Source organism: Pseudocercospora fijiensis, assembly GCF_000340215.1.
Source record: "Pseudocercospora fijiensis CIRAD86 unplaced genomic scaffold MYCFIscaffold_1, whole genome shotgun sequence".
Taxonomy (NCBI): domain Eukaryota; kingdom Fungi; phylum Ascomycota; class Dothideomycetes; order Mycosphaerellales; family Mycosphaerellaceae; genus Pseudocercospora; species Pseudocercospora fijiensis.
In genome coordinates this window covers 11,287,934-11,311,307 of record NW_006921532.1, presented here as the reverse complement: position 1 = coordinate 11,311,307, position 23,374 = coordinate 11,287,934, and the positions used below count along the sequence as shown (strand labels likewise).

General features: G+C 49.4%; 9 protein-coding genes across 9 annotated transcripts; 6 read left to right on the top strand and 3 right to left on the bottom strand.

The window, feature by feature from the left end:
- Nucleotides 1-452: 452 nt before the first annotated feature.
- Nucleotides 453-3,050, top strand: MYCFIDRAFT_107410 (uncharacterized protein; the record flags this gene model as incomplete). Its single annotated transcript, XM_007924023.1, has 3 exons — nucleotides 453-1,768; nucleotides 2,198-2,907; nucleotides 2,953-3,050. Coding segments are annotated over 3 exons (2,124 nt in total), but the record flags the coding sequence as incomplete, so codon positions are not given.
- A 254-nt stretch (nucleotides 3,051-3,304) lies between these two features.
- On the top strand, nucleotides 3,305-4,117 carry MYCFIDRAFT_210158 (uncharacterized protein). Its single transcript, XM_007924022.1, has one exon. The coding sequence runs from the start codon at nucleotides 3,315-3,317 to the stop codon at nucleotides 3,570-3,572; it is 258 nt and encodes an 85-aa protein (XP_007922213.1). The 5' UTR covers nucleotides 3,305-3,314; the 3' UTR covers nucleotides 3,573-4,117.
- An 84-nt stretch (nucleotides 4,118-4,201) lies between these two features.
- Nucleotides 4,202-5,047, top strand: MYCFIDRAFT_160856 (uncharacterized protein; the record flags this gene model as incomplete). The annotated part of the gene is made up of 1 exon (XM_007924021.1): nucleotides 4,202-5,047. A coding segment is annotated over exon 1 (813 nt), but the record flags the coding sequence as incomplete, so codon positions are not given.
- Nucleotides 5,048-6,148: 1,101 nt separating this feature from the next.
- MYCFIDRAFT_33028 (uncharacterized protein) lies at nucleotides 6,149-8,128 on the bottom strand (the record flags this gene model as incomplete). The annotated part of the gene is made up of 1 exon (XM_007921737.1): nucleotides 6,149-8,128. One exon carries the CDS (start codon nucleotides 8,126-8,128, stop codon nucleotides 6,149-6,151), a length of 1,980 nt encoding a protein of 659 aa, XP_007919928.1.
- A 709-nt stretch (nucleotides 8,129-8,837) lies between these two features.
- Nucleotides 8,838-9,194, top strand: MYCFIDRAFT_78541 (uncharacterized protein; the record flags this gene model as incomplete). The annotated part of the gene is made up of 1 exon (XM_007922325.1): nucleotides 8,838-9,194. One exon carries the CDS (start codon nucleotides 8,838-8,840, stop codon nucleotides 9,192-9,194), a length of 357 nt encoding a protein of 118 aa, XP_007920516.1.
- A 64-nt stretch (nucleotides 9,195-9,258) lies between these two features.
- MYCFIDRAFT_109892 (uncharacterized protein) lies at nucleotides 9,259-10,341 on the bottom strand (the record flags this gene model as incomplete). Its single annotated transcript, XM_007924020.1, has 1 exon — nucleotides 9,259-10,341. A coding segment is annotated over one exon (1,083 nt), but the record flags the coding sequence as incomplete, so codon positions are not given.
- Nucleotides 10,342-10,970: 629 nt separating this feature from the next.
- MYCFIDRAFT_56999 (uncharacterized protein) lies at nucleotides 10,971-13,235 on the top strand (the record flags this gene model as incomplete). The annotated part of the gene is made up of 1 exon (XM_007922010.1): nucleotides 10,971-13,235. One exon carries the CDS (start codon nucleotides 10,971-10,973, stop codon nucleotides 12,474-12,476), a length of 1,506 nt encoding a protein of 501 aa, XP_007920201.1. The 3' UTR covers nucleotides 12,477-13,235.
- Nucleotides 13,236-14,063: 828 nt separating this feature from the next.
- Nucleotides 14,064-14,779, top strand: MYCFIDRAFT_193530 (uncharacterized protein; the record flags this gene model as incomplete). The annotated part of the gene is made up of 3 exons (XM_007924019.1): nucleotides 14,064-14,401; nucleotides 14,461-14,480; nucleotides 14,577-14,779. The coding sequence occupies 3 exons, from the start codon at nucleotides 14,064-14,066 to the stop codon at nucleotides 14,777-14,779; spliced, it is 561 nt and encodes a 186-aa protein (XP_007922210.1).
- An 86-nt stretch (nucleotides 14,780-14,865) lies between these two features.
- MYCFIDRAFT_32915 (uncharacterized protein) lies at nucleotides 14,866-16,005 on the bottom strand (the record flags this gene model as incomplete). The annotated part of the gene is made up of 1 exon (XM_007921736.1): nucleotides 14,866-16,005. The coding sequence occupies one exon, from the start codon at nucleotides 16,003-16,005 to the stop codon at nucleotides 14,866-14,868; it is 1,140 nt and encodes a 379-aa protein (XP_007919927.1).
- Between the last annotated feature and the right edge of the window lie 7,369 nt (nucleotides 16,006-23,374).

Sequence of the window (23,374 nt, the reverse complement as noted above, 5' to 3'; positions counted from 1 at the left end):
ACAAAACACTCATCGAGAGTGCGATGCCACTACCGACAGCGCAGCGGTGAAAGGTCGCGTCCGGTCTTGCTAGAATCCTGGCAAGGCACAGGCACAGGCACAGGCACAGGCACAGGCACAACTGCCATCTGAACCTGAACCTCGCTCGTGGATTGACCACCAGTGACACACCCTCGTTCCACGCCACGGCTGAAATACGGCACATCGGACAATCGGCCATACAAGAGCTTGTCCGCCCATCCAACCCGTCGGGATTATTCTTATCGCCTCGTCCACAGACACTGCTCAACGCCGACAACGAGCGAACGCGCTTCACCACCCGCGCGCGTGCATACGCCGAGCGGCCAACCCACCGAATCGCCAAGAACTCGACAATCCCACATCTCACATTTGGAACGCCGCCGACGACAACAACAACCGCACACGCACTCGCAATGATCACGCGGATACGAACGGCGCTGGTAGCCCTGTTCGCCATTCTATCGTGCCTGCAGTTGGCTGTGGCAGAGGAACGATGGGTCGAATATCAAAATGCACAGGGCGAGACGGTGGTGCTGGCAGACAACCGCAAGCCATCGCTATACACTGCCAATTTTGGTGATTGTCTGGGAGACAGCACCATCAATGTCACTCGCTTCGATGCTGCATACTATCAGGACAACATGACCGTGTTGTTCCACTTGGCGGGAAACACTGGCGTGGCCAACGACAGCTTGATGTTGTCCATCAGCGTCTTCGCCTACGGCGAGGACCGATTCAGTCTGATCTTCAACCCTTGCAACGCGAACATCCACAGCATGTGCCCGCTGAACAGCAGCGTACCCATATCTGCTAGTGGCATTATCCCAGTCGCTGAGTCTGACGTGGCCAACATTCCTGCCATCGCTCTGTCCATCCCCGACTTTGAAGGAGAGGCTATCTTGCGCATCTTCTCCAACACCACGCAGCAAGAAATTGCTTGCTACTCTGCAGTCGTCACGAATGGTGGATCTTTTGGACAACCAGCGTCCGTGGGCACTATCTTGGGACTGTTCACGCTGGTAGCTCTCATTGCATCGTTCGCAACCGCCATCTATGGAGAGGCCGTGCCGACCATAAGACTGCACTACGCTCACTCCCTGTCGGTCGGTGTTGTATTCGCCGTCTGGCAACACATCTATTTCACAGGCGCCTTGTCTATGAATTGGCCATCTGTCTTGGTGGCTTGGTGGAGCAACTTTGCGTGGGCTGGAGGCATGATCTACAGCTCTAGCATGCAGAGCAGCATTAACAATCTCATCGGCGGCAACATTGGTAACACTTCGCAGGTTGGCGCTGCTCAGGCCGGCTCGCCAAACTCAGATGTCGGTGGAGGCTTTGACATCAGCACAATTTACAAGAGAGCACTTGCATTTGGCATGGAGCGAGTCGTCAGCCACCCACTCGCCAGAGACTCTTGGGATCTTGCCTCGCATATATACCGCCGCGATTACAGCAAGACAATTCGAGGCGACTTACTGCAGCGTACAGTCGAGCGCACATTGCAGCGACGAGACACAGACGGCCTCGCTGATGCCAGCGATGGCTACAAATGGTACGGGAAGCCCGTCCCTCCTGGTGTGCCATTGCCTGGTAATTACTCTGGGTTCGCGGGCACCCTCGCAGAAGAGAATATTCCAGTCAGCAATGCCTTCATGACTGGCTTCTTATGGTTTCTGATTCTGCTTGTCCTCCTGGTGGCTGCTTCTATCACATTCAAATGGTCACTCGAGCTCTTCGTGCGACGCAAGTGGGCTAGGGAGGACAAACTGAAGTTCTTCCGCGACAATTGGATCGGCTACACGGCACAAGTCGCCCTTCGAACCTGCTACATCGGCTGGTTTGCGATGATGTTTTTGACCATGTTCCAATTCACATACAGCTCCTCCGGTGGCGTCAAAGGCATCGCAGTCATCGTCTTCATCATCTTCTTTGTCGGTATGCCGTCAGTCGCGGGATATGCATTCTGGTACAAGAAGGCCATTACGGATTCAGACTCACGTTTTGGACACACATGGGAGCATAACATGCTCCGAGGCAAGTATCCGGTCCCGAAGCTCCAAATACCAGCGAAGAAGACACCGGAAACCAGCGTCACCGAAACAGCACCAACTCACACGCACAGCGATAGCAAGGCAAGTGGTAATCCACTCTGGAAGAAAATGACCTCTACTGGCAGCATTACCGACCGAGACGGCAACAGCAAGAGCATTCACGATGATGAGGACTACACTAGGAAGTTCGGATGGCTTGCTGCTCGGTTTCGTCGCACTAGATGGTGGTTCTTCACTGCGTGGCTATTCTACGAGTTCGTGCGCGCCATCTTCTACGCAGCTGCGTCGGGGTATGCCCAAGCCCAGGTATTCGGACTTCTCATTGTGGAATTCCTCGCCTTCGCGTTCATCATCTGGATGAGACCTTTCGAGGGTCAGCGCCTGAATATCCTCGTGGTGTACTGCCTTGGCTTCAGCAAGGTCGCCACCGTTGCCCTCTCTGCTGCATTTGATATCAACTTCAACTTGCAACGCATCACGACGACAGTCATCGGTATCGTCATTATCGTCATTCAAGGTATTCTGACCATCATCACCATGATTGCCATCGTCGTTGGCGCCATTGGCTCGTACATGTCTGTCTCTCGCAACAAGGAAGACTTCCGGCCACGCAAGTGGGCAAATCTGCGTGAGAAATACTTTGACCATCTGGATCGTGTGGTTAATGACCTCCCTCCTCCACCGAAGCCCGAGCCACCGCCACCAGAGGAGCCGAAGTTCGGCTTCGAGATGAAAGGGATCAAGCGCATACCGAAGCTTGAAGACGAAGATGGAGAGTTCCAGACAGAGATGATGGCAGATCCAAATGCATCGTATCTCAGCTTCGACTCGCCAAGTGCGATCAGAAGTGCTACTGAGACACCTGTGAACAGGAGCAGAGCTAACAGCCGCGCTCCGAGTGTCGCTAGCATGAGCCTGGCCAATCTGCCGTATGGTGCTAGGGCACATCGTCCGAGCTGGAGCACACGGGACTACCAGCAAGACATAACTCTTGGCGAAGATGGCACATTCTCTCCAATTGACATGAGTCAGACTCTTGCCGAGGACGAAGATGCAATCATGTCCGGCTCTGCAAGCAAACGACACAGCCGCTTGTCAATCCGAAGCAACAAGAGTGCTGCCAACCCACCGCCGCTGCGAGCGCAACCGAGCAGTAGCTCGCTTCGTATCGGCGGCGAGGTCAGCACGGCCGATACAATCGGCAATGTGCCCAAACCCACAGTGCGGCCTCGGTCGGGCACCATGGGCTCAGTGCGCAGTGGTCGCTATGCATCTGGTGGGTTCGATGATATTGCAGAAGGTAGTCGATCGCGAGAGCATATTTTAGAGATGCCTCCATTGCCTTCTGCATCTTCAAGTCGACCTGGCAGCAAGCGCAATTCAGTGCACGACCAGGATGCCAAACCCGGCGCATCGAACTACGGCCGCACGCATCCATTGACTCCAGCGATGGAGGTGGACGAGTGGAATTTACAAAAGACGAATTCGAGGACGCAATAGGCCCGCTCCAAGAAGGAAGCTACCATCACGGAATACTGGACGATAGAACTGCAAGCTTTGCAGATGATGCGAGAAGATGAAATGATGCTGGCACAGCGTACAAGTCGGGAGAACCAGAAGCTGCACCAGCAGTAAAGCGATTGGTTTTGAAGATATGCCGAATTTGAGCGAGCATTGCATTTCGCGGCAGGAGTTCTGCATTGAAACGACTGCATCGAGCGCGAGCACCGAACAAGAGGCCGCGTCTCCACTAATTTCCATTCACGAAGAATAGATGTGGCAGAGATACCCACTAGCTAAGCTAAGCTTCTGAGCATATGTGCGACAACAGCTTGGTGGGAAGGAATATGGTACAAGACAGAGAAAGGAGTCTGGGCGATGTGCACAGATTCATAGAAGAGACAGAACTAGACATGAGCAGCTTCCGCGTACCAGCACGCATGGCATGGCAGGCTATGCCGAAGAATGCAGTGAACTACCTATACGTCAACATTTAAAGTCCCATCACCGTTTGTCAATTAAATGAAGAACTAAACCATACGATGCGTCATGTGACGAGGACCCACTCGCTTCACACTGCACCTTCCAACTTAGAAAGTGAACCCTTTCTCCCCATCTCAACCGCACCCATAATGTAGTAGTCTACAGAACAGTACGACAACATGTCGGCCACACCTTCTTCCTCCGCAGCAGCAGCAGCCTCCAACACACCGAACAAACCTCCTCCCACCGCCAACGTCAAACCCAGCCGTCTCCCAGCTCCGACCCTCTTCGTCGGCCCCCCTTCCAGAAATGCCTCCCACCTCTCCATCTCCCGCCAACAAACCCAAGAACCCCGCGAACCACGAAAAAGCACTTTAGGCAAAAACGTCGAACCCGCCTCGTCAACAATCAATGACGACACAAGATCCACGAATACCCGTAGATTTCCTCCTCCTGCTCCAGAAGTGAAGAAAACTTCGGAGAAAAATATCGAAGCGAAATGGAAGGAAATTCAGAGGATGCTTAATGAAGTGGAAAGTACGACGGCGGCTCAGCAGAATGTTTTTGGTGAGAGGCATTCTGCTGCGTTAGATGCTTTGAAAAAGGCGCAGGTTGAGCTGGCGAGGGCTTGGGGGAGGGGGAATCATCAGGATCAGGAGCAAGAGCAAGAGCAAGAGCATCGGGATGGGTTGGGAGGGGTTGAGGAACGGAGGGAAGTTGGAGGTGTGAGGAAGAGGGCTAGTACTGGTGCGGAGAGTGGGAGTACGGCGCTTTCTGATGAGAGTCGGGAAGAAGGGAAGGGTTCGGGGAGTTTGGAGGATGAGACGGCGATGGATATTCGGTTGGCGAGGGAGAGGAGGGCGGCGAATGAGGGGTATTTTATGAAGGTTGAGGATGGGGTTAGGGATGTTGTGAAGAAGTTGGAGGTTGTTGCTGAGGCTATGAGGGGCGTTGAAGGGGAGAGTAGGAGTTTGTGGAGTTCGGGTGAGAGTTCTATAACGGTGGAGAGGAGTGGGAGTTTAGGGAGTGGGAATGAGGAGCGGGTGAAGAGGTGATGGTATACGTCCTGCGGACGCGAGCATTTTTTTTTATTTGCTGCTTTTCCTATCTTTTCGTGCATGACGAAGAGCGAATCCCGTGTGAATGTAGCGGAAGCGAAATACGGTGACATCCCATCATCAAAGCTTGCAAGCGAAGCGAAGCAGCAGCCTCCGAGCCAGCTTTCGAATATCTTTCGACACACACCTGACTGACCAGAGAGACATTCGACCACACCGACTCGAACAAATTCTATAAGTCGTAAGACGCTAGCCATCACATCGTTCCCGCGATTTCCCAAGACGCATTCCGATCACAGAGCCAGAGTGGTCCAAGTCTTCCATCATAAGCACATATCAAACCCTCATGGCCACTTGCACAACCAGGCCCTCGCAACTCCGATATGCATCCCCTCCCAACAAATGTGCCGAAAAAGAAACTGGGTTTCTGGCATGTTCAAGAAGTTCAGAGATACAGTTGGCATCGGTCATCGAATTATATGTGCTTTCTCTCTCTCTCGCGGCGATGTGGCATGCCTGCCTACCTATCTATCTATGTCTGTTACTTGCTTGCATGAATGACAAAGTGAAAAGATAGGCGATAGACTTCTTCTTCTTCTGATAGATCGATCGGGGTTAGTTCCTCAACAACGCTTGCTTGCTTTGGAAAACGATGGACGAGAGAGATTCGAATCAGCTAGGTCGATGATCAATTCGTCTTACTCTCTATAGAAGAAGTACAGGAATCCAAGATGATGATTTTTCGAAGTGGAGAGAAAACGCAGCGCGGCACTGTTGAGCCGCTTGTTTATGAACTTGAACGCCCCCCCTCCCCCCCACCCACAGCATTGCCTCTTCGATATGATCCTCTATCTTTACACTTTCCTCCTGTGTTGACCCGCGACTCGGCTATAAATCTCAAGCCAAAGCGGGTACGCAAGCGGGATGTATATGCCCTTTTTTGTTCGCGTAACCGGCGTGCTGCGAGTCCAAAGGTTTTGCTCTCCTCACAAGTTGATCCATTATCACTAATATCTCTCTCTCTCTCTCTATCCTCTACTTCTTATTCCGCTCCGCCCTTTCCTTTTCATACTTTGCAACAAGCTCCTTCTGCAACTGTGGCGGTGCAGGGCTATAATGTGAGAATTCCATAGTAAACTCACCCTTGCCTTGCGAGGCGGCACGCAATTGCGAAGAGAAGCCGAACATGCTGTTCAGCGAACAGTCGGCAGTAAGCGTGAAATCTTCAGCACCAATCTCGGTGTCGTGGATAGTGGCATTGCGCTTGTTCAGTAGTCCAACGATGTTACCTTGGAACTCATTAGGGGCTGTGATGACAGTCTTCATGAGCGGTTCCAAGACTTGTGGTCCGGCGGCCAAGAAAGCTTTTCGGAATGCCTGCTGCGTTGCGTTTTTGAATGCCATTTCGGAGGAATCTGTCATGTGAGTCGCACCGTCCTCGATGATCATGCTGGCGCCAAGGACACGATGTCCCAGAAGAGGTCCAGTCAGACATGACTGCTCGAAACCTTTACCGCAGGCGAACAAGTACTTCTCAGGAATCGTGCCGCCGATAATTTGTGTCTCGAACTTGTTCTCGCTCATCTCTCCAGTAGGCTCCAGATATCCCACAACACGAGCGTAGTCTCCTGAACCTCCAGTCTGCTTCTTGAGAAGATGATCGAACTTGACCATATTTTGAATCGTCTCTCGGTATGCGACTTGTGGTTGACCGGTAATGACTTCGACGTTGTACTCACGTTTCATACGCTCGACATAGATGTCCAGATGCAGCTCACCCATACCAGAAATGATCGATTCGCCAGACTCGGCGTCGACAGTGATTCTGAAAGTTGGGTCTTCGCGCTGGAATCGTGCCATAGCCTTGGAGAAGTTTGGTGTATCCTTGGTGTGCTTGGGCTTGATTGATAGCGAGATGACGGGATCGGGAACAAACATGGAGCTCATGGAATAGCCAAGTCCACCGTCGGTGAAGGTGTCACCTGAAGCGCAGTCGACACCGAACACCGCGCAAATCTCACCAGCTCCGATTTCTGACACTTCTTCCATCTCGTTGGAGTGCATGCGCACGATACGTGGGATTTTGACCTTCTTGCCGTCTCGGGCATTGACAACATTTTGTCCCTTCCGCAGTGATCCTTGATAGACACGGATATAGGTGAGTTGGCCAAAGTTGGACTCTTCGAGTTTGAAGGCAAGACCGACGAAGGGCAGAGAGTTATACGAGACAAGCTTTACTGGTGCTTCAGCTCGCTTTGTGTCCAAGGCAAGATTCTCGACTTCGGATGGATTTGGGAGGTAGTCAACAACAGCATCGAGCATGGGTTGCACAGACTTGTCGGCCAGGGCTGATCCCATCAGCACAGGAGAGAACTTTAGGGAAATGGTGGCGCGGCGGACTGCAGCCTTGATCTCGTCGATTGATGGCTCGCGCTCTTCCAAGACGGCATCGGCAATCGCTTCATCAACATCGGCAAGAGTTTCGACCAGGACCTGTCTCTTCTCTTTGGCGAACTCTAGTACGTCAGCAGGCACTTCGTCCTCACGCACGATTATTCCCTTCTCGCCCTCTGAATAGATGGCCCTCATGCGAATGAGGTCGACAACACCCTTGAAGTTGTCCTCCATGCCGATGGGAACTTGCAAGGCAGCAGCAGGAATCTTCAGCTTCTGATTGATGCCATCAACTGCCTTCCAGGGATTTGCGCCAGCACGATCCATCTTATTGACGAAAGATATTCTTGGCACATTGTAACGCTTCATTTGCCGGTCTACGGTGACAGTCTGTGATTGCACACCAGACACGGCGCACAAGATCATGACAGCACCATCCAGCACGCGCAAGGCTCTTTCGACTTCGATCGTGAAGTCAATGTGTCCCGGAGTATCAATCAAGTTGATATGGTATTTCTCGTCCTTCAGCTCGCCCGTCACTGGATCTGGTGTCTTCTTGATCCAATCACAGAATGTCGCGGCCGATTGAATTGTGATTCCCTTCTCTCTTTCGAGATCCATGCTGTCCATCTTTGCGCCGACGCCATCTCTTCCACGCACTTCATGGATATCCTTCACTCGTCCCGTGTAGAAAAGAACTCGTTCAGTAGCGGTTGTCTTGCCGGAGTCGATGTGTGCCGCGATACCAATGTTTCGGACTTTGTCTAGTCGTGCATGTTCCTTAGGATTCAGATTCTCGATGATGGCATCTTGTGAAAGAGATGTAGGATCGTGCATCGCCGTCTCCATCACAGCTGCTGCTGCACCAGACTGCCATCTCCGGGCCTGTATTTGCCATATTCTTTCGTGGTTCTGGCCCTGGATGTGTGGTCGCTGGAGTGGCACTGAAGCAGCGGAAACAAAAGTCCTTCTACTGGCCACACTGCCGCCGCGCAAGGCAAAACTGCGCAGCGACGTCCGCGCGAGATTCTGCGCCGGCGCCCGCATAGTTGATGGGAATAACGAAAGACACAACGACGCAGTGTCAATGCATTTGCTTCGCGAGGATTGATGGCAACTTTTTGGGAGACTTTCTTGAAGCGCTTCCGATTGGTCAGAATCGAGATTCAGGGTTCGTCTTGTCATTCACGTCTTGCACGTGCAACACGTTAGGCCTAGGACGCTGGGACGCGTCTATTCCGCAACTTTTCCTCGAGACCTACCAAGAAGTCCTACTACGCACCTAGGCCTTGTGCATCAACTCGTACAGGACCTCTACCTATACCATACAATGGACAGTCTCAGGAAGTGCACCGACATCGCTTACGATCACCCTGAGCTGGCACGAAATATCGAGTCAGTGTGCTTCCAGGCTGATCGTCTTGATCCATTTGTCGATACCAGCTTCGAGGCATGGAACAAGGAGCGGCAAGAAGAGTTTTGGAACGTATGGGAAGAGTACGTCAACGACACATTGCATGCCCAAGAGGGCAAGACTTTCTGCGATACCTACTGCATCGAGTGCTACCGCCATCAATATGACCCCGATGTCGTTATCGCCGCTCAGATTGCTTCATCTGCCTCTCCATCTGTCGATTTTGTCGTGCGATGCCTCGCGACTGCCTCTGCCAGGGCTCCGGGCGGTTGATTTTTGCCCTCGTCCTCATAAGGAGTAACATCGTTGTAACCATGACCGGTCCAGCAATAATCCAGAACATCACGTCACTGTTCTCATTAACAATGGGCATTTTGTCGAAGTTCATTCCGAAGTAACCGGTTAAAAATGTTAGTGGTAGAAAAAAGCTCGAGATCAATGTCAGTTGCCTGACGCTTTCGTTCTGACTCGCGGCAATTGTGTTGAATATCAGGGATGAGAGATTCTCGGCTGATCGGATAGACATGCGAGTATTGTTGGCGACGGCAGTCAGGTGGTCTTGTACATCACGCAGATAAATTTGAGTCGTGGCAGAGATCTCGATGCTGGTCTGCGCTTGATTCTTCAGGCTTTCGATAGTGGAGGGATTGCTTGAGCGTCCGGAGCCAGGTACTGCTCCATGATCGCATAAGGTCCGGACGAGGATGTTGATGGCGTTGGCATTCTCCATGAAGGACGTAAGACCGGAGCGAAGGATATGTAATTGCTTAGATTGTCCAATAGTGGGTCTCGAAAGCACGTCTTGCTCTAGATCATCGAACGCTTCGCCGACTGCCTTTCCGATGGGAAGAGATAGATCCACAATAGCATCGATACAGGCTTGCAATAGCATTGACGCATCGTTGCTCGATCGGACTACTGTTTGCGAGGATCGTAGACGAGTCATGATCGGTTGGAGAATATCGTTGCCAGAGCGCTCGAAGATAGTGATGAGAGTGTTATCCGTCGTCAGAAAAGCTGATACCTGCTCAACGGACATTCCAAATTTGCCGGGTACCAGAGTTCGCCATCTACCGCGATGGTGGCACTGCTTCTCCTGCTGGCTATCTTCGTTCCCTGGTGGGTCACCTTCATTGAGCTTGGCGAGATTCAGTTCTAGAAAGCAGTGATCCTCATACCAATCGACCTTGGTTGGTGTGTGAATGTCGAGAACGTCCTCAATTGCAAGTGGGTGTAAGCTTTTGTGATTGCCCAGGCATCGAACCACATCAAAGTTGAGGCCATTAACGTAGATCCATCGAACAGCTGCCCAGTCTGGCTTTGGATTTGTCTGTAGAAACTGCTCTAGATCTGTGGCTGCTACATCCCGCTCGTCGAGTTGTTTGTGAGAGTAGTCAATGACCCGGATATCGCTGGCCGCATCTGGTCGCAGTCGAGCTGGATCCCACTTCTCATCCTTGGTAGCAGGATCGATGCCGGGCTCTGCGCCGACTTTTGGTAACCATCTTGGCCGGAACGGATGTGTTTGGAACGCTCGAGCAAGCGTAGATTGTTCTGCTGATCTGTGTACCGACAACCTTTGTGGTAGTGCTGGATTCTTGCACTCATGCCATGCAGAGCTTCTAACTTTATCGCTTATGCTGCGACATGAAGACCAATTTCCTCGTCGCTGGCGCTGTGGCGTATTGATAAAGCTCCTACTGGGGCAGAACAGGTCGTGCATAAGCCTGCTATTCAGGCTTATAAGCTCGCGTCGCGTCATATTGAAGCAGCTTGTATCGACTACGGGACTTCCGTCATGTCGAAAGCGCCTGATCTGATCGAATGGGATCGAGCGATGGATCAGGCGTATTCAGAATTCTCGGTTGGACACAGATTCCATGTGATGCAATGTGGTTGAAGGAGCCAGGATCGTGAACAGCCTGAGGCACGAACACATGACTCGCGCGCACTTGGAAAGTCCATTCGCACTGCTGCTTCTTCTTCATTCCTTCAAGGTAAGTCACGACCATTTCGCCAGGCAACTTGTTCTCATCTATTGCTGCAGAAATGTCGCTCGTACCAGCGCGCAACGGCGCCAATGGACCGCCAACTCGAGCGAATCAACTTGTCAGCGATAAGCCTTTTCAGACTTCGACGAAAGGAAAAGTGCCAACAGGTTATGCGCAAGAGATCGCCATATCAGAACAGAGCTTCCGCGATCTGCACCGCGAGGTCGAAAAATCAGGTGCTGCGGGCAAGAAGCGCAAGCGGGAGACGAAAGGCGACAGCAGCGTGGTGTACGGCGCTGGGGCTTACAAGGGTCCTTGGGCGAAGTACGAAGAACAGCGCATAGACAGCGACAGCGGCGAAGAGATTGAAGTCGAAGTATCCGGCGATGAGAGCGGCGAGGAGGTTGTCGAGTACGAAGAAGATGCGATTGTTGCAAATCCCACGAAGGGCACTATCGCAGGCACAGAATACGGCCAAGTCGGACAAGACACAGAAAGCAGTGTATTCGAGGGATCGCAACAGTACGATTACCAGGGCCGAACATATATGCATGTGCCGCAGGACCTGGACATCGATTTGGTTGGCGATTTCGAGAATCTCAACTTGAAATGCTTTCACCCTAAGAAACTGATACACACCTACAAGAGCCACGGAAAGAACGCTCACGAGAAAGCCTTGACTGGCCTCAAGTTCTTCCCGTCGTCTGGCCACCTCCTCTTATCGTCCGCAGCCGATGGCAAGGTCAGGCTTTGGGATGTCTATCATGACCGCGAGCTGCTCCGGTCCTACACTGGGCACACCAAGTCTGTGGTGGACGTGGACTTCACTCCAGATGGCACCAAATTCGTCTCCGCTTCGTACGATCGTCAAATGAAGGTATGGGACACTGAAACTGGGAAGTGCCTAGGCCGCTACAGCACCGGCTCAACACCTCACGTTGTCCGATGGCAGCCTGAGGATCCTTCTGGCCATGAATTCTTGGCTGGTATGCATGACAACAAGATCGTGCAGATGGATACGCGATTGCCAGCCGATGGCGAGAAGAAGAACCCTGTGCAGGAGTACGATCACCATCTTGGACCAGTAAATACCATCACCTTCACCGACGAGAATCGGCGATTTATTACCACTTCCGACGACAAATCCCTACGTGCGTGGGAATACAACATCCCGGTGCCGATCAAGTTCATTGCTGAGCCATATATGTTCCCAATGGTCAAGTCTGCTACACATCCCGCCAAGGGCGCAGTGCTGCTGCAGTCCTCTGACAACACGATCAAGGTATATAACACTGGCGAGAAGATCAGGCAGAATCGAAAGAAGGACTTCCGAGGCCACAACAACGCCGGTTACGCCATCGATATCGATGTGTCGCCTGACGGAGGCATTGTGTCTTCAGGTGACAGTGGAGGGTTCGTATGCTTCTGGGATTGGAAGAGCTGTAAAATGTGGCATAAGATTAAAGCTAGCGACTCTGCTGTCATTGCGACTGCATGGCACCCAAGAGAGGCTTCGAAGGTGGTTACGGGTGATCTGAATGGAGTCATAAAATACTGGGACTAGGGCGTTGACCGTCGAGCGGCCCGGCAGTGATGGATATCATCTGGCCTGTCAAAGACACGGCCTCTCTACCGCAAGTAGACGAATGTCGAGCGACGGTGATGCAACCAATTTCCTGTCCCCGATCACCTTCACCGCTGCATCGCTGCATCCACATCTAGCCACGTCCTCGTACTCTCGTGCTGCAGAATAGCCGGCTGTAGAGAGTGACAGGTCCGCTTCGTACAACAGGACTATGCACTGGACCGAGAGGGCAAATAATGTCATGTCCCGCCCACAATTTTGGTTGGCCGCTGTCCTCCGACGCCGCCCAGTGACATGTCACCTTTTCGCATCGCATGCAATACCATACACGTTGGAGGTGCAGATTGATATCGGTCAGCTTTGGCCATTGCGTTGAAGCTCAATCGCGGCATGAAATGCGACCTCTAAGACCTCGACTCTGTCCACACGTTTCTCAATGGGAATCTTCCAAGCCCTTTTCGGCCCGAGACTCACGCGGAGAGATCTCGACGTCCTGCAGAAACAACTGGAACGCGAATTCGATAGGAGACACGAACAAGGCGGCAGCGATCGACATGGTTCTAGGTCGAGTGATGCAGGGCGGAGACACCAACAGAAGAACGAGACAAGGGTTCGAACATATCCAAGGAAAGATCGATATGCTGGCGAGAGTGACAGTTTGTCGGAGGAGGAAGACGTACTGGATGGCCTTTGTGGTCGATGCGGCGGACGAGTGCGATATCGAGTGATCTCTCGCGCGCCAAAGACGTCGAAACGATGCTCACAACAACAGCCACAACCAGTGGTCTTCGTCAACCCTGACAACGTACGCCCATCATGGCAGCCAGAGCCACAGTATCGCTCGGAACGACCGCCATATAACTATTACACCACCTCACCACCAAACCAGGGCTCGACGGCTGGACAGCAGAGCAATATTCCACTTCCCCAGCAATACGACGATATTCTGAACCGAGTTGGAAATGGACTTAGGCAGAGAGCAGCGCACGAGAGAGAGTTTCTCAACCGAGCCGAGGCTGCCGTACAGGGTATTGCGTGACAGAGCATTGGGCACGATTGATATTGAGAGGTCGACTTGGCCCACTAAAGAGGAGTTTTGCAAGAATACTCGAACAAAAGTATCCATTCAGAGCAGAGCCTGTTGCGTTCCAAAGCCTTGCCAAGGATCTCGGGTCGGTTCGGTTCAGAAGCGGGCTGTGTCTTCTCCACTTGGCGAGAATGACGCAGAAGGGGCCCGACAAAGACATCACGAAGGATTCTCTGCGCCGCACCTTACTTCCCTTCTTGTGCTATTCTTGTGCTGTTGACCAGAAGCATGTAGCGCTACAAACATTGGCGCGATGTAGTCGGTCCAGAGCTACAACTGCGCCTTGCCTTCGAACTTCAGCGTGACCTCTTTCCAATGTTCATTTCATGCTTCATCACAATAAGTACAACAGCTTACATGCACGCATTCGCATTCGTAACGAGCTAGACGTGTCACCACACCTCACCATCTGCAAAGAAACAAATAAAACCCACCGCCCTAACTTCTACCAGGAGCCTGGACTACACCCAGCAGCAAGCATGGACTGGTCATCAACAGCCGCCCACCACATAATCGACAACCCATCAACCCACGAAGACCATCTCGAAATCCACCGCAAAGGTCGAATCGTCCTCCTCGCAGACCGAAGCACGAATTTCTTCGGAAAATCCGAACTTCGACTCCGCACCTCCAAAATCGATGGAGATCGCACGGTCGCTGCTGCGAAACTCAAACCCACGTATCATGGATGTCGTGTGTTGCTAGGTGACCCGGACGACCGAAAGGCGAGGAAGGCGTGGCAGGAAACCGAAACTTCGGGGACGTATTTTTCGAGGTATCAGATTTTGTGGATGGGGAGGAAGTTCTATTGGAAAAGGTTGGCGTTGGAAGAATTCTCTTGACACGGTAGGACTTTGGCTGACTGACTTTCTCCAGATTGCATCTTGATTCGGATCGTAAGCTCCATACTCTGCCTTCGGGTGAGGACTCTATGGAACTAGTCTCGGCGGATGATTTGGATGCCGTTCTCGCCGTTTATACTACGAACACAGCCGGTGTTCCACACGAACAGGCTCGTATAGACTACATGCAAGATCTGGGCCAAGATCTTGAGCATTTGGTCCTCGTCTCCGCCATGGCTTTGATCATGAATCAAGCTTTGCTTAGGAAGGCGAGAGGGATGCCATTGGCGCAGGGACCGTTTCCGCTTACGGGTGGATTTGTGACTATGCCTTATGCATCATCCAGCTATTGAGGAGGAAGAGGAGGAGGAGAATATACCCGGTCTTACGACAAGTTGAATGCCTTCAATGACTTCACTTTTTCTCGATGTTCTCGCTCCTACGAAGCGATTGCAATCTTCTCCAATTCCGCAATCATCTCCCTCTTCACATCAGCTGGCGCCCACGAGATCTCCATGGCGCCTTTCATCAGCCGAACCACATCCTCATTCGTAAACTTCCCAAATTTCTTTAGAATACGCAAATTCTCCAACACCCAGGTATCTTCCATAAACGCAGGATCATCACTCCCAATCGAAATCCGAATCCCAGCATCAAAAAGTCTTCGAATCCTGTCCCAAACGTTATCAAAAGGTTGGTGTCGAATATAACTCCAAGGACAAATCGTCATAGCCAGCCCCTTTTCGCGCACCCGATCCAAAAGTTTCAGATCTTCCACAATATTCAACCCATGATCGATGCGATCGGCCTGAATATCCTCAACCACTTGCCGAATATTCTCGACCGGGTATGACTTCCCAACATCACAATGACACGTCAATTGAAACCCATCTTTCCTCGCCCTCGAAAATACGTCGTGGAAGAAATTCGGAGGCCTGCCGTCTTCATTCGAATCCAAGCCTACGCCGATGATCATATCTCCTCGATCCGGCAGCGCAGCTTCATAGAATTCCATTGCGGATTCCGGACTTTCGTCGCGCATGAAACACATGATCCAAGAACTTTTCACATGCAACGATTTCTCGGCTTCGTCGGAAGCTTCGCGAAAGCCTTCCAGCATCGTGGACCAGGATGTTCCATTTTGGATGTGACCTTGTGGATCGAAGAAGATTTCTGCATAGCGGATGTTTTGGGATGAGGCGTTTTGGAAGTAGTGCATTGCGAGGTCGTAGTAGTCGAGTTTTGTTTCTAAGACCTTGAAGCCGTTGTAGTAGATTTCGAAGAATGAGAGCGTTTCTTCGGTGTTGGTCATTTGCCCTTCGTCGGCAGGTTTCAAGGTGTTGTGGGAATCTTGGAGTTGTGCTAGGGATGTGAAGACCACACCCGTGCGTGGGTGGATGAGTGGTGTTTTGTTGCGCTGGGAGATTTTCCATTTTAGTTCTGGAGTGAGACAGCCTTCGATGTGGACGTGGAGTTCGACTTTGGGAATGTTGAGGAGGAATTCGTCCTTGGTGTTTTGGAGAGATTCTCGAAGGTCTCGGCGGGCTTCGATGGGGAGTGCATTCTCGACGTTGGCCATCTTGGATGTGATATGCTGGATCGATGGATTGTGATAATTTTGAAAGCTAGCGTGCCTTTTTCGCTCTCGATATCGTCTCTGGTCTTGATATATGTTTCTTCTCTTGTAGCTGAGCTCGGGTCAATCGCGAGCGAGAAGCATGACTCACCTGGTTGTACTGCATCCTTCATGCTCTCCACTTGTTAGTGAGGGCATATATTCTCAAAGGGCAAGATGCATGTGGCGATCCTGCAAATCAAGCACAATCCGGGTGTATCCACGCCTTCGCCTGCTGTAGGTCATCTGATGGCGTCGTGTAGGAGACTACAGTGAGCGAATGCGCCCGGATGAAGGCAGCTTGTGAATGCAAGGCTCACACCGAGCGTCTTACTGGCAGTCAAATTGAGCGACAGCACCCACCACATTACCAGCAGGCAAGAATTATGTTACCACGGAGTACGTCTGCAGAATCCGGAAATTCCCGCCTGTAGAGGAGCTTCGAGATCTCTTCCTCGCTCCTGCCCTCGTAAGGCTCTCGGCCACGGAAACTTGCGTACAAAACAGAGCCGAGGGCGAAGAGGTCTGTCTGGACTGTTGATGGATCTTCTGCTTTTCGGGGGAGGAAGTATCGTGGTCCTTCTATGGCTGTGCCCTGTTGTCCATCCAATGTCGAGCCCGCGAAATCCATTATAACCAAGCGCTCCTCGCTATCGAGCATGAAATTGCGCAGCTGAATGTCACCGTGGACTATGCCATTCGCGTGGAGCACTGCAACAGCTTCGGCCGCGCCGTTCGGGAGATAAGGCAAGACCAGGCGCCTGGCCGAGCTGCCATGTTTTAGATGGAGTAGTCGAGGGTGACGAGGTAGTCTTCGATATATGTCGAACTCGCGCTGGAGCTCTCGACTACTCAAATCCGGGTCAAAACAGTCGGGATAGTCTACTGCAGCTTCACAACTTGCTCGTCATTGCCAAGCTCTTTCTCGACCCTCGCTGTACTTCCCCCACTGACTGTTTCCCGGCCAGCAGGCGGTGGCTTGTGCGTTCCTGACCCCTTTGACGTCGGATGGCAAGACAATCTTGTGATTGTGTATCGAGCGCAGGGTGGGCGCATCAGTTGTATCACGGCCCCGACCAGGCCTGTCGCCGCCGCACCAGAAGATCCGTAATGCGTGTACCGCAGCGCATACATCTATCCAAGAGACGTTCGAAATATGCCCTGCAAAACTCGAATAAAGGCAGCCGCAACAGGAAGAACGAGCTGGCTGCTGCCGCTGTACCCCAGCGGGCAGCCGTAACCGGACACAGAATACACTTAAATCGATAACAGCACTATATATTTAATAAACAAATTAATTGAATAAATGTAAAATTATTTCACAGAAGTGTCTGCTAGATTGCTACTATTCTGTCTATTGCTATAGTACTAGTATATACTTAGCAGATCTATAGGCTATAGTACTATTTTAGTCGTAAATATAGTAGAGTAATATTTTTAGATAGTAACTAAAAAAATTCAAGTAGTGTACTACACTATGCTTAAGATGCTAGTAGCTTCTAGTCGCAACTTGCTCCTACTAGTAGTAGTACGCCTAAAACCGCCTAAATACTATTAAAAATAAAAGCTACTAGTAGAAACATATTCTAATATTTATACTTCTAGATATAGTTTTATATATCTTGTTATAGTAGCTGCCTAGAAAGCACCGACAAGTCCTATAAGCTAGCCGCTATACTATAAAGTAATATCGGATTTAAGTTGCCTTAGTAGTAGGGGCCTCTAGCGAAGTAGGTCGCCTAGTTAGCCTAAGTCGCCTAGGTCGCCTAGGTCGCCTAGGTCGCCTAGGTCGCCTAGGTCGCCTATTTAGCCGTATAACGTAATATCTTAGAGACTCCCGCGAAGGCTATATATAGTAGAACAATATATTATATATTAATATACGAACGACGGGACTATACTAAACTACGCGTACGTATATACGGACGATAGTAAGCGAGATATATAGAGTCGTAGAATAGATCCGAGTAGTAGGAAGGAACCGGAAGGTAGGGAAGAGCTAGGAGAAATATATTTACTTAAAAGCGGTTAAACGAGTTTGTATACGCGCGCTACGCTAGTTAGCTAAGAGACAAAGGCGCTACGAGATAGCGGACAAGTAGGATATACGTACTTACGCTTACGCGTTAGACGCGCTAGACGGCTATAGGGCGGAATACTAAGGAAGAGGCTCTCCCTCTAAGGTACTCTTCTTCCTTTCTTCGTAGTTCGTCTTATATAGATAGTAGCTATATTAATTTAGTGCTCCCTTTAGTTTAGTTTAAAGTTTCGTATATATTCTTACTACTTAGCTACTAACCCTTATATTACGAACTGCCTTAAAAAACGCCTCTATTAAGATAGATACGCCCGACGAATAGATTTAAAACACAAGACCTAACGAAGTACCTAATTTTTCAAGCTTAGTATAGAATAAAATCCCCGCTACGCGCGAACAGCTAGACTACGCCTACGCTACTAACCCGGAACTACTCGCTAACCTACTTAAGGCTTATAAAGATGCTACTCGTTTCCTTTCGGTCTCCTATACTAGCCTTAGTATAGCTCTTAGCGACGTAAATGCTTCTATCGCGGAAAAAGAAGACGAGGTAGGCCGCCTCTAGTCGTAGCTCGCCTCTACTCGCCTAGGCGCCGCGGTACCTACCTCTTACCTATTTATACCTACTTCGAATAAGAGTAAGAAGCTAAGCGACCCCGAACGCTTTACCGGTAAGCGTAAAGTATACGAAGAATTTAAGATATAGGTTAAGATCCGCTTTCTTGCTAACGCTAACTACTATTTAACTAAAGCTTTAAAGACCGGATTTATATTTTCTCTACTCGGTAGCTCTGCCCTCGATTCCTACCGTAGCCTCTTAGAAAATATAGAAACAACTATAACGGCTACTATCTAGAAGGCCCTCGACGCTAGTTTCGGCAACCCCGACTGTAAGCAAACTACGCGCCTAAACTTAGACAAACTTAAGCAAGCAAACAAGACCTACTAAGAATACTATACCGCCTTCTAATATAAGATTAGGTACGCCGAATACCCCCCGAACGTCGCTAAGTAGATCTTAGTACGCGGCCTTAGCGAAGAAATAATGCTATAAGTCCGCGATAAGGATACGGAGAATCTAAATATTACCGAACTATACGCCTTACTTACGCGTATCGATAATACGACTCGAAACTTCGCGAAAATTATCGCTAACTACGGAGGCGCCCGTACGAATACTAGTCGCTTTACGTCGCCGTTCGCTACGCTACCGTCGAAGTTATAGATAGCTTAGACGCCGGCTTTAGTACTAGCTCTAGCTATAGCCCTAATACCGCTAGGCGCCTAGCCTATCGCCGATCCGATAGATTTAAGCGCTGCCTCGCTCGGCGCCCGTCTATGCGTACCCCTAGTAAATAGTAAGCTTTCGGAAGAAGAGAAGTAGCGTCGCCGTATAGTAGGAGAATATATCTACTACGGAGTAAAAGGATATATTACTCGCCTCTACTCGTCTCTCGTCGGCCAGCTAAATACGCTAACGATATAGCGAGTCGCCGCCGCGAATATTATAACTCTAGATACGCCTTTACCGGCTAGCGCTACTTCGAGCGGCTAGGGAAAAGCTTAAACCTTATATATAGTCGCTTATAAGGTTTATTCGTTCTAAAACTAAGAGTATCTATTACTACCTTCCCTTTCTCTAGCTCGGCTATAGAGAAAGAGTTAGTCTACTAGCCTTTCGTAGTAGAAACGTTAATAGGAAATTAAAAGAAATTATTAAAAACTATAGCTCTTATTAACAACGGCGCAACCGGCTACTCGTTTATAGATTACGACTATACGAGAGAGCTCGGCTTAACGTTCTAAGACCTTACGTACGCTTAGGAGTTAGAAATATTTAACGGTACGACCGCGGCCGCCGGTAAGGTAACCTAGATCTGCTACTTATCTATTACTATCGGCCTATATACCGAATATATTATGTTTTTCCTTACGAAACTCCCGAAGACGTACCTCGTTATTCTTAGTCTTCCTTAGCTTAAAAAGTACAACCCGGTTATCGACTAGGCCTCCGAATCTCTATCCTTTACGAGTAAGCATTACGCTAAGTACTACTTTGTAAGAAAATAGGTATATAGCAACGTATAGAACACCCTCTACTAATCGCCGTAGTAGAGAGTAGAACTAAACTGTACCTTTCTTAGAACAGGGCAGAGTGTTTACTATTAACTAGGCTACGTACGGATAGTATATATGCCGAGCCGGCAACCGAGTATATCCGTACGAGCGACCGAGCTTTTCCGCGTATACGCTAAGCAGGCTTTGCGCTAGCAAGACAGTACCGTAGTGTACGTAATAATATTACATAATTGTTATATAGGCTTGCTAAGGCATAATAGGAGACTTTACTTGCTTAGGTTCTTATAATTATCTCCTTCCCCTAGTATAGCTATCCTAGCTATAGGGTAATATAGTAAATTATACTATTTCTTATACTCTGCGCTATACTTACGCGTCTTATACGCACCTGTCGCTAGGCTATAGTTACTAGGCGCGTTATGTTTTGCCTCGTAGTTGCTTGTTTGTTTATAGATTTAAAGCGCGGCTACTTCTAGTACTAACTAGAGGTTGCCTAAATTTCTAAGAACGCGGTAGCTACGCGAGAATGTAAGCTGTCCGAAAGCGAGGCGAGTATTTAAAGCATTCGAAGCCCGCTTAAAAACTTCTTCTTTTTCTAAGCGCTCCGAATACTACCCGCCTATCCCTCGCCTACTTTCCTCTTACGCCCCCCTAGTATTACTTAAAGATTTTTCTTTTTCGAACATCTATCTAAAAAAATATTACTAGTATAGCTACTCCTTCGCGTACCTTAGGCAAGCGCGCCGTAGGCGTACTGCCCTCGATACCTACTACGCCTACCTAGCGCCTACTAAAAGTCTTAGAGGGCTATACTCGTTACTTTAGATATATAATAGCTAATAGTACGTTTTCTCGCCCCTTACTACGTATATACGCTTCGCAACTAACTTGCTTTAGATAACCTATCTAAGCTCTACGTAGGCGGCAATATAGACCCTACTACTAAGCGTAACTGCGATCGCTACTATAGTAGCTACTATACCTGCACTCCTATTACGGTACGCGCGCTCGTAGCGCTACTAGCGCGTATTCGCGCTATACGCGCTACGCGCGACCTTTACGATCTAGACGGCTACGACTCTATCGAGGAGTCTAACGAGGCCTTAGAGGTACTCTAGGCTAACCTAGACGCCGTCGTCGTATATAGGTTCTATATACGCTCTGCTTACGCTTCGTATACTAACCTCGTTATTAGTTATCCTATCTACGCTCGATGCCTTCTATATTAATAAAAATAAGGTAACCCTAGGCGGCAAAGCCCTAGCCTATAAGGGGGCCGCTAGCGGGTCCCTTACGGACATTAACCTACTCGGTACCCTCGAGTATATCGGTACTAACCTAGCTAGTTTAGTAGAGATTAGTCGTTAGGTATAGTTTTTTCCTATAGCCTCGTCTTACCTACGCTTCGTATACTAACTATACTAGAACCTCGCCTAGCGCGTCGGCGCTAAGGCCGTCGCTACTATCGATGCCGCTATAGGCATCGAGGCCGAGGACGAAGAGGAAGAGTCTAAGAATAAGTAGAGTAGACGGCCTGCCGTCGGCGCGCCTACGCGGCGCCTTCTTTATATATGCTAGGCTAATAGGCCTTTTTTTAGTAGCGAAACGAGTACATATCTACTATTTTTCTTAAGTTTTATTTTCTTTTGTTTTAATTACTACCTACGCTTACGCTTCGCTTAAGCTTCGAACTCGTCTAACGCTATAGAATCTTTAATATAAACAGCTAGCTCCTAAGTGTTATATTCTTTAGGCTAACCTCGCTACTTAATAAGGTAGTACGTCTTCCGCTTTTTTATCTTCTTTACTACGATTGTTTCTACCTACTACTTATCGCCTTTAGCGACGGGTATACTTACCTTATACTCCTCGCTATCGCGCCTATACTAAGGCTCGAGGAGGGAAATATAGAAAACATTATAGATCTTCGTACTTAACAGTAGTGCTAGGCGGTACGCCTACGCTCTAACTACGTTAATAATACAGAAAGGCCCTATATACTTCGGGCTAAGTTTCTTCTTTAGGATATCTAAGCTAATGTTCTTTGTCGATAGTAAGACTAGGTCGCCTATACTATATATCTTAGTAGTATAGTATACATTATATTGCTTAGCCTAGTATTCTACTGCTTTCTACTAGCGTTCCGTAAGCGTTTTATATACTTATCGTAGTCGCTCCGTAGCGTCGATAGCTACTAGTACCCTTCCCTTAGTTAGCTCGTCCCGAGCTAGTAGCTTATTTACGCTTAGCATTAAATTAGGGTTAAAGCTATAGAGCATCTTAAAGGGGCTTATACGCAACGCAGGATAAACGCTATTATTATAGGCAAACTCCGCCTAAGGCAACATTTTAGCCTAATTATCCTAATTCTTAGAGCAATAGTATCGTAGGTATTACTCGAGGGTCTAGTTCGCGCGTTCGGTTTGCCTATTAGTCTAAGGATAGAAGGCTATACTAAGCCTACGCTTTATATACGCTTTAAAGCAGAAGTCGCTCTAAAACTAGCTAGTAAATAGCGATCTACGATCGCTAACAATGCCTAATAGTACTCTAAAACGCCTAATTACCTCCCTTTAAAGGATATCCGCGAGTTCTACTACTATATACTTCTTCGTCGTTAGGATAAAGAGGCTTATTTTCGTATAGCGGTCGACTATTACGAGGATCGTAGTATATATATAGGTACCGAGCTTGCTCGGTAGGAGATCGGTAATAAAGTCTATCGTTAATTCTTACTAAGGTCGGGTCGGTATAGGTAGAGTAGCGAGCTCGCTATATAGGCGATAGCGCTTCGCCTTCGACTGTTAACAAATTCTATAAGTGCGGATATAGGCCGTAATATCCTCGGCTATCTTCGGCTAGAAGTACTTTCGGCGTATTAGGTCTATAGTCTTAGCTATACTAAAGTGTCTAGCTAAAGGGTCGTCGTAGTATATACGTATTAGTTGCGTATATAATACGTAGTCCTTAGGGATGTATAGCGTATCGCTATAGTAAATAAGATTACTACGACAAGAATAGCTAGGCAGAAGGTTAGAACTACTTAACGAGGCTAAGCTACCCGACGGCGAGCTTGTCTCGTATAAGCCTCCTCCTCTCGCTTGCTCTAGCTATTATAAAGTACGTACGAAACTAAGGATTATATTAGGTATCTTATAGTAGGGCCCGTTATTCTTAACGATAGTAGCCGCTACTCTTACGGGACTGCTAATAAAA

Excerpts from the sequence above, each read along its gene's own strand:
- MYCFIDRAFT_210158 (XM_007924022.1), top strand. The coding sequence starts at position 3,315 with ATGGGCTCAGTGCGCAGTGGTCGCTATGCATCTGGTGGGTTCGATGAT.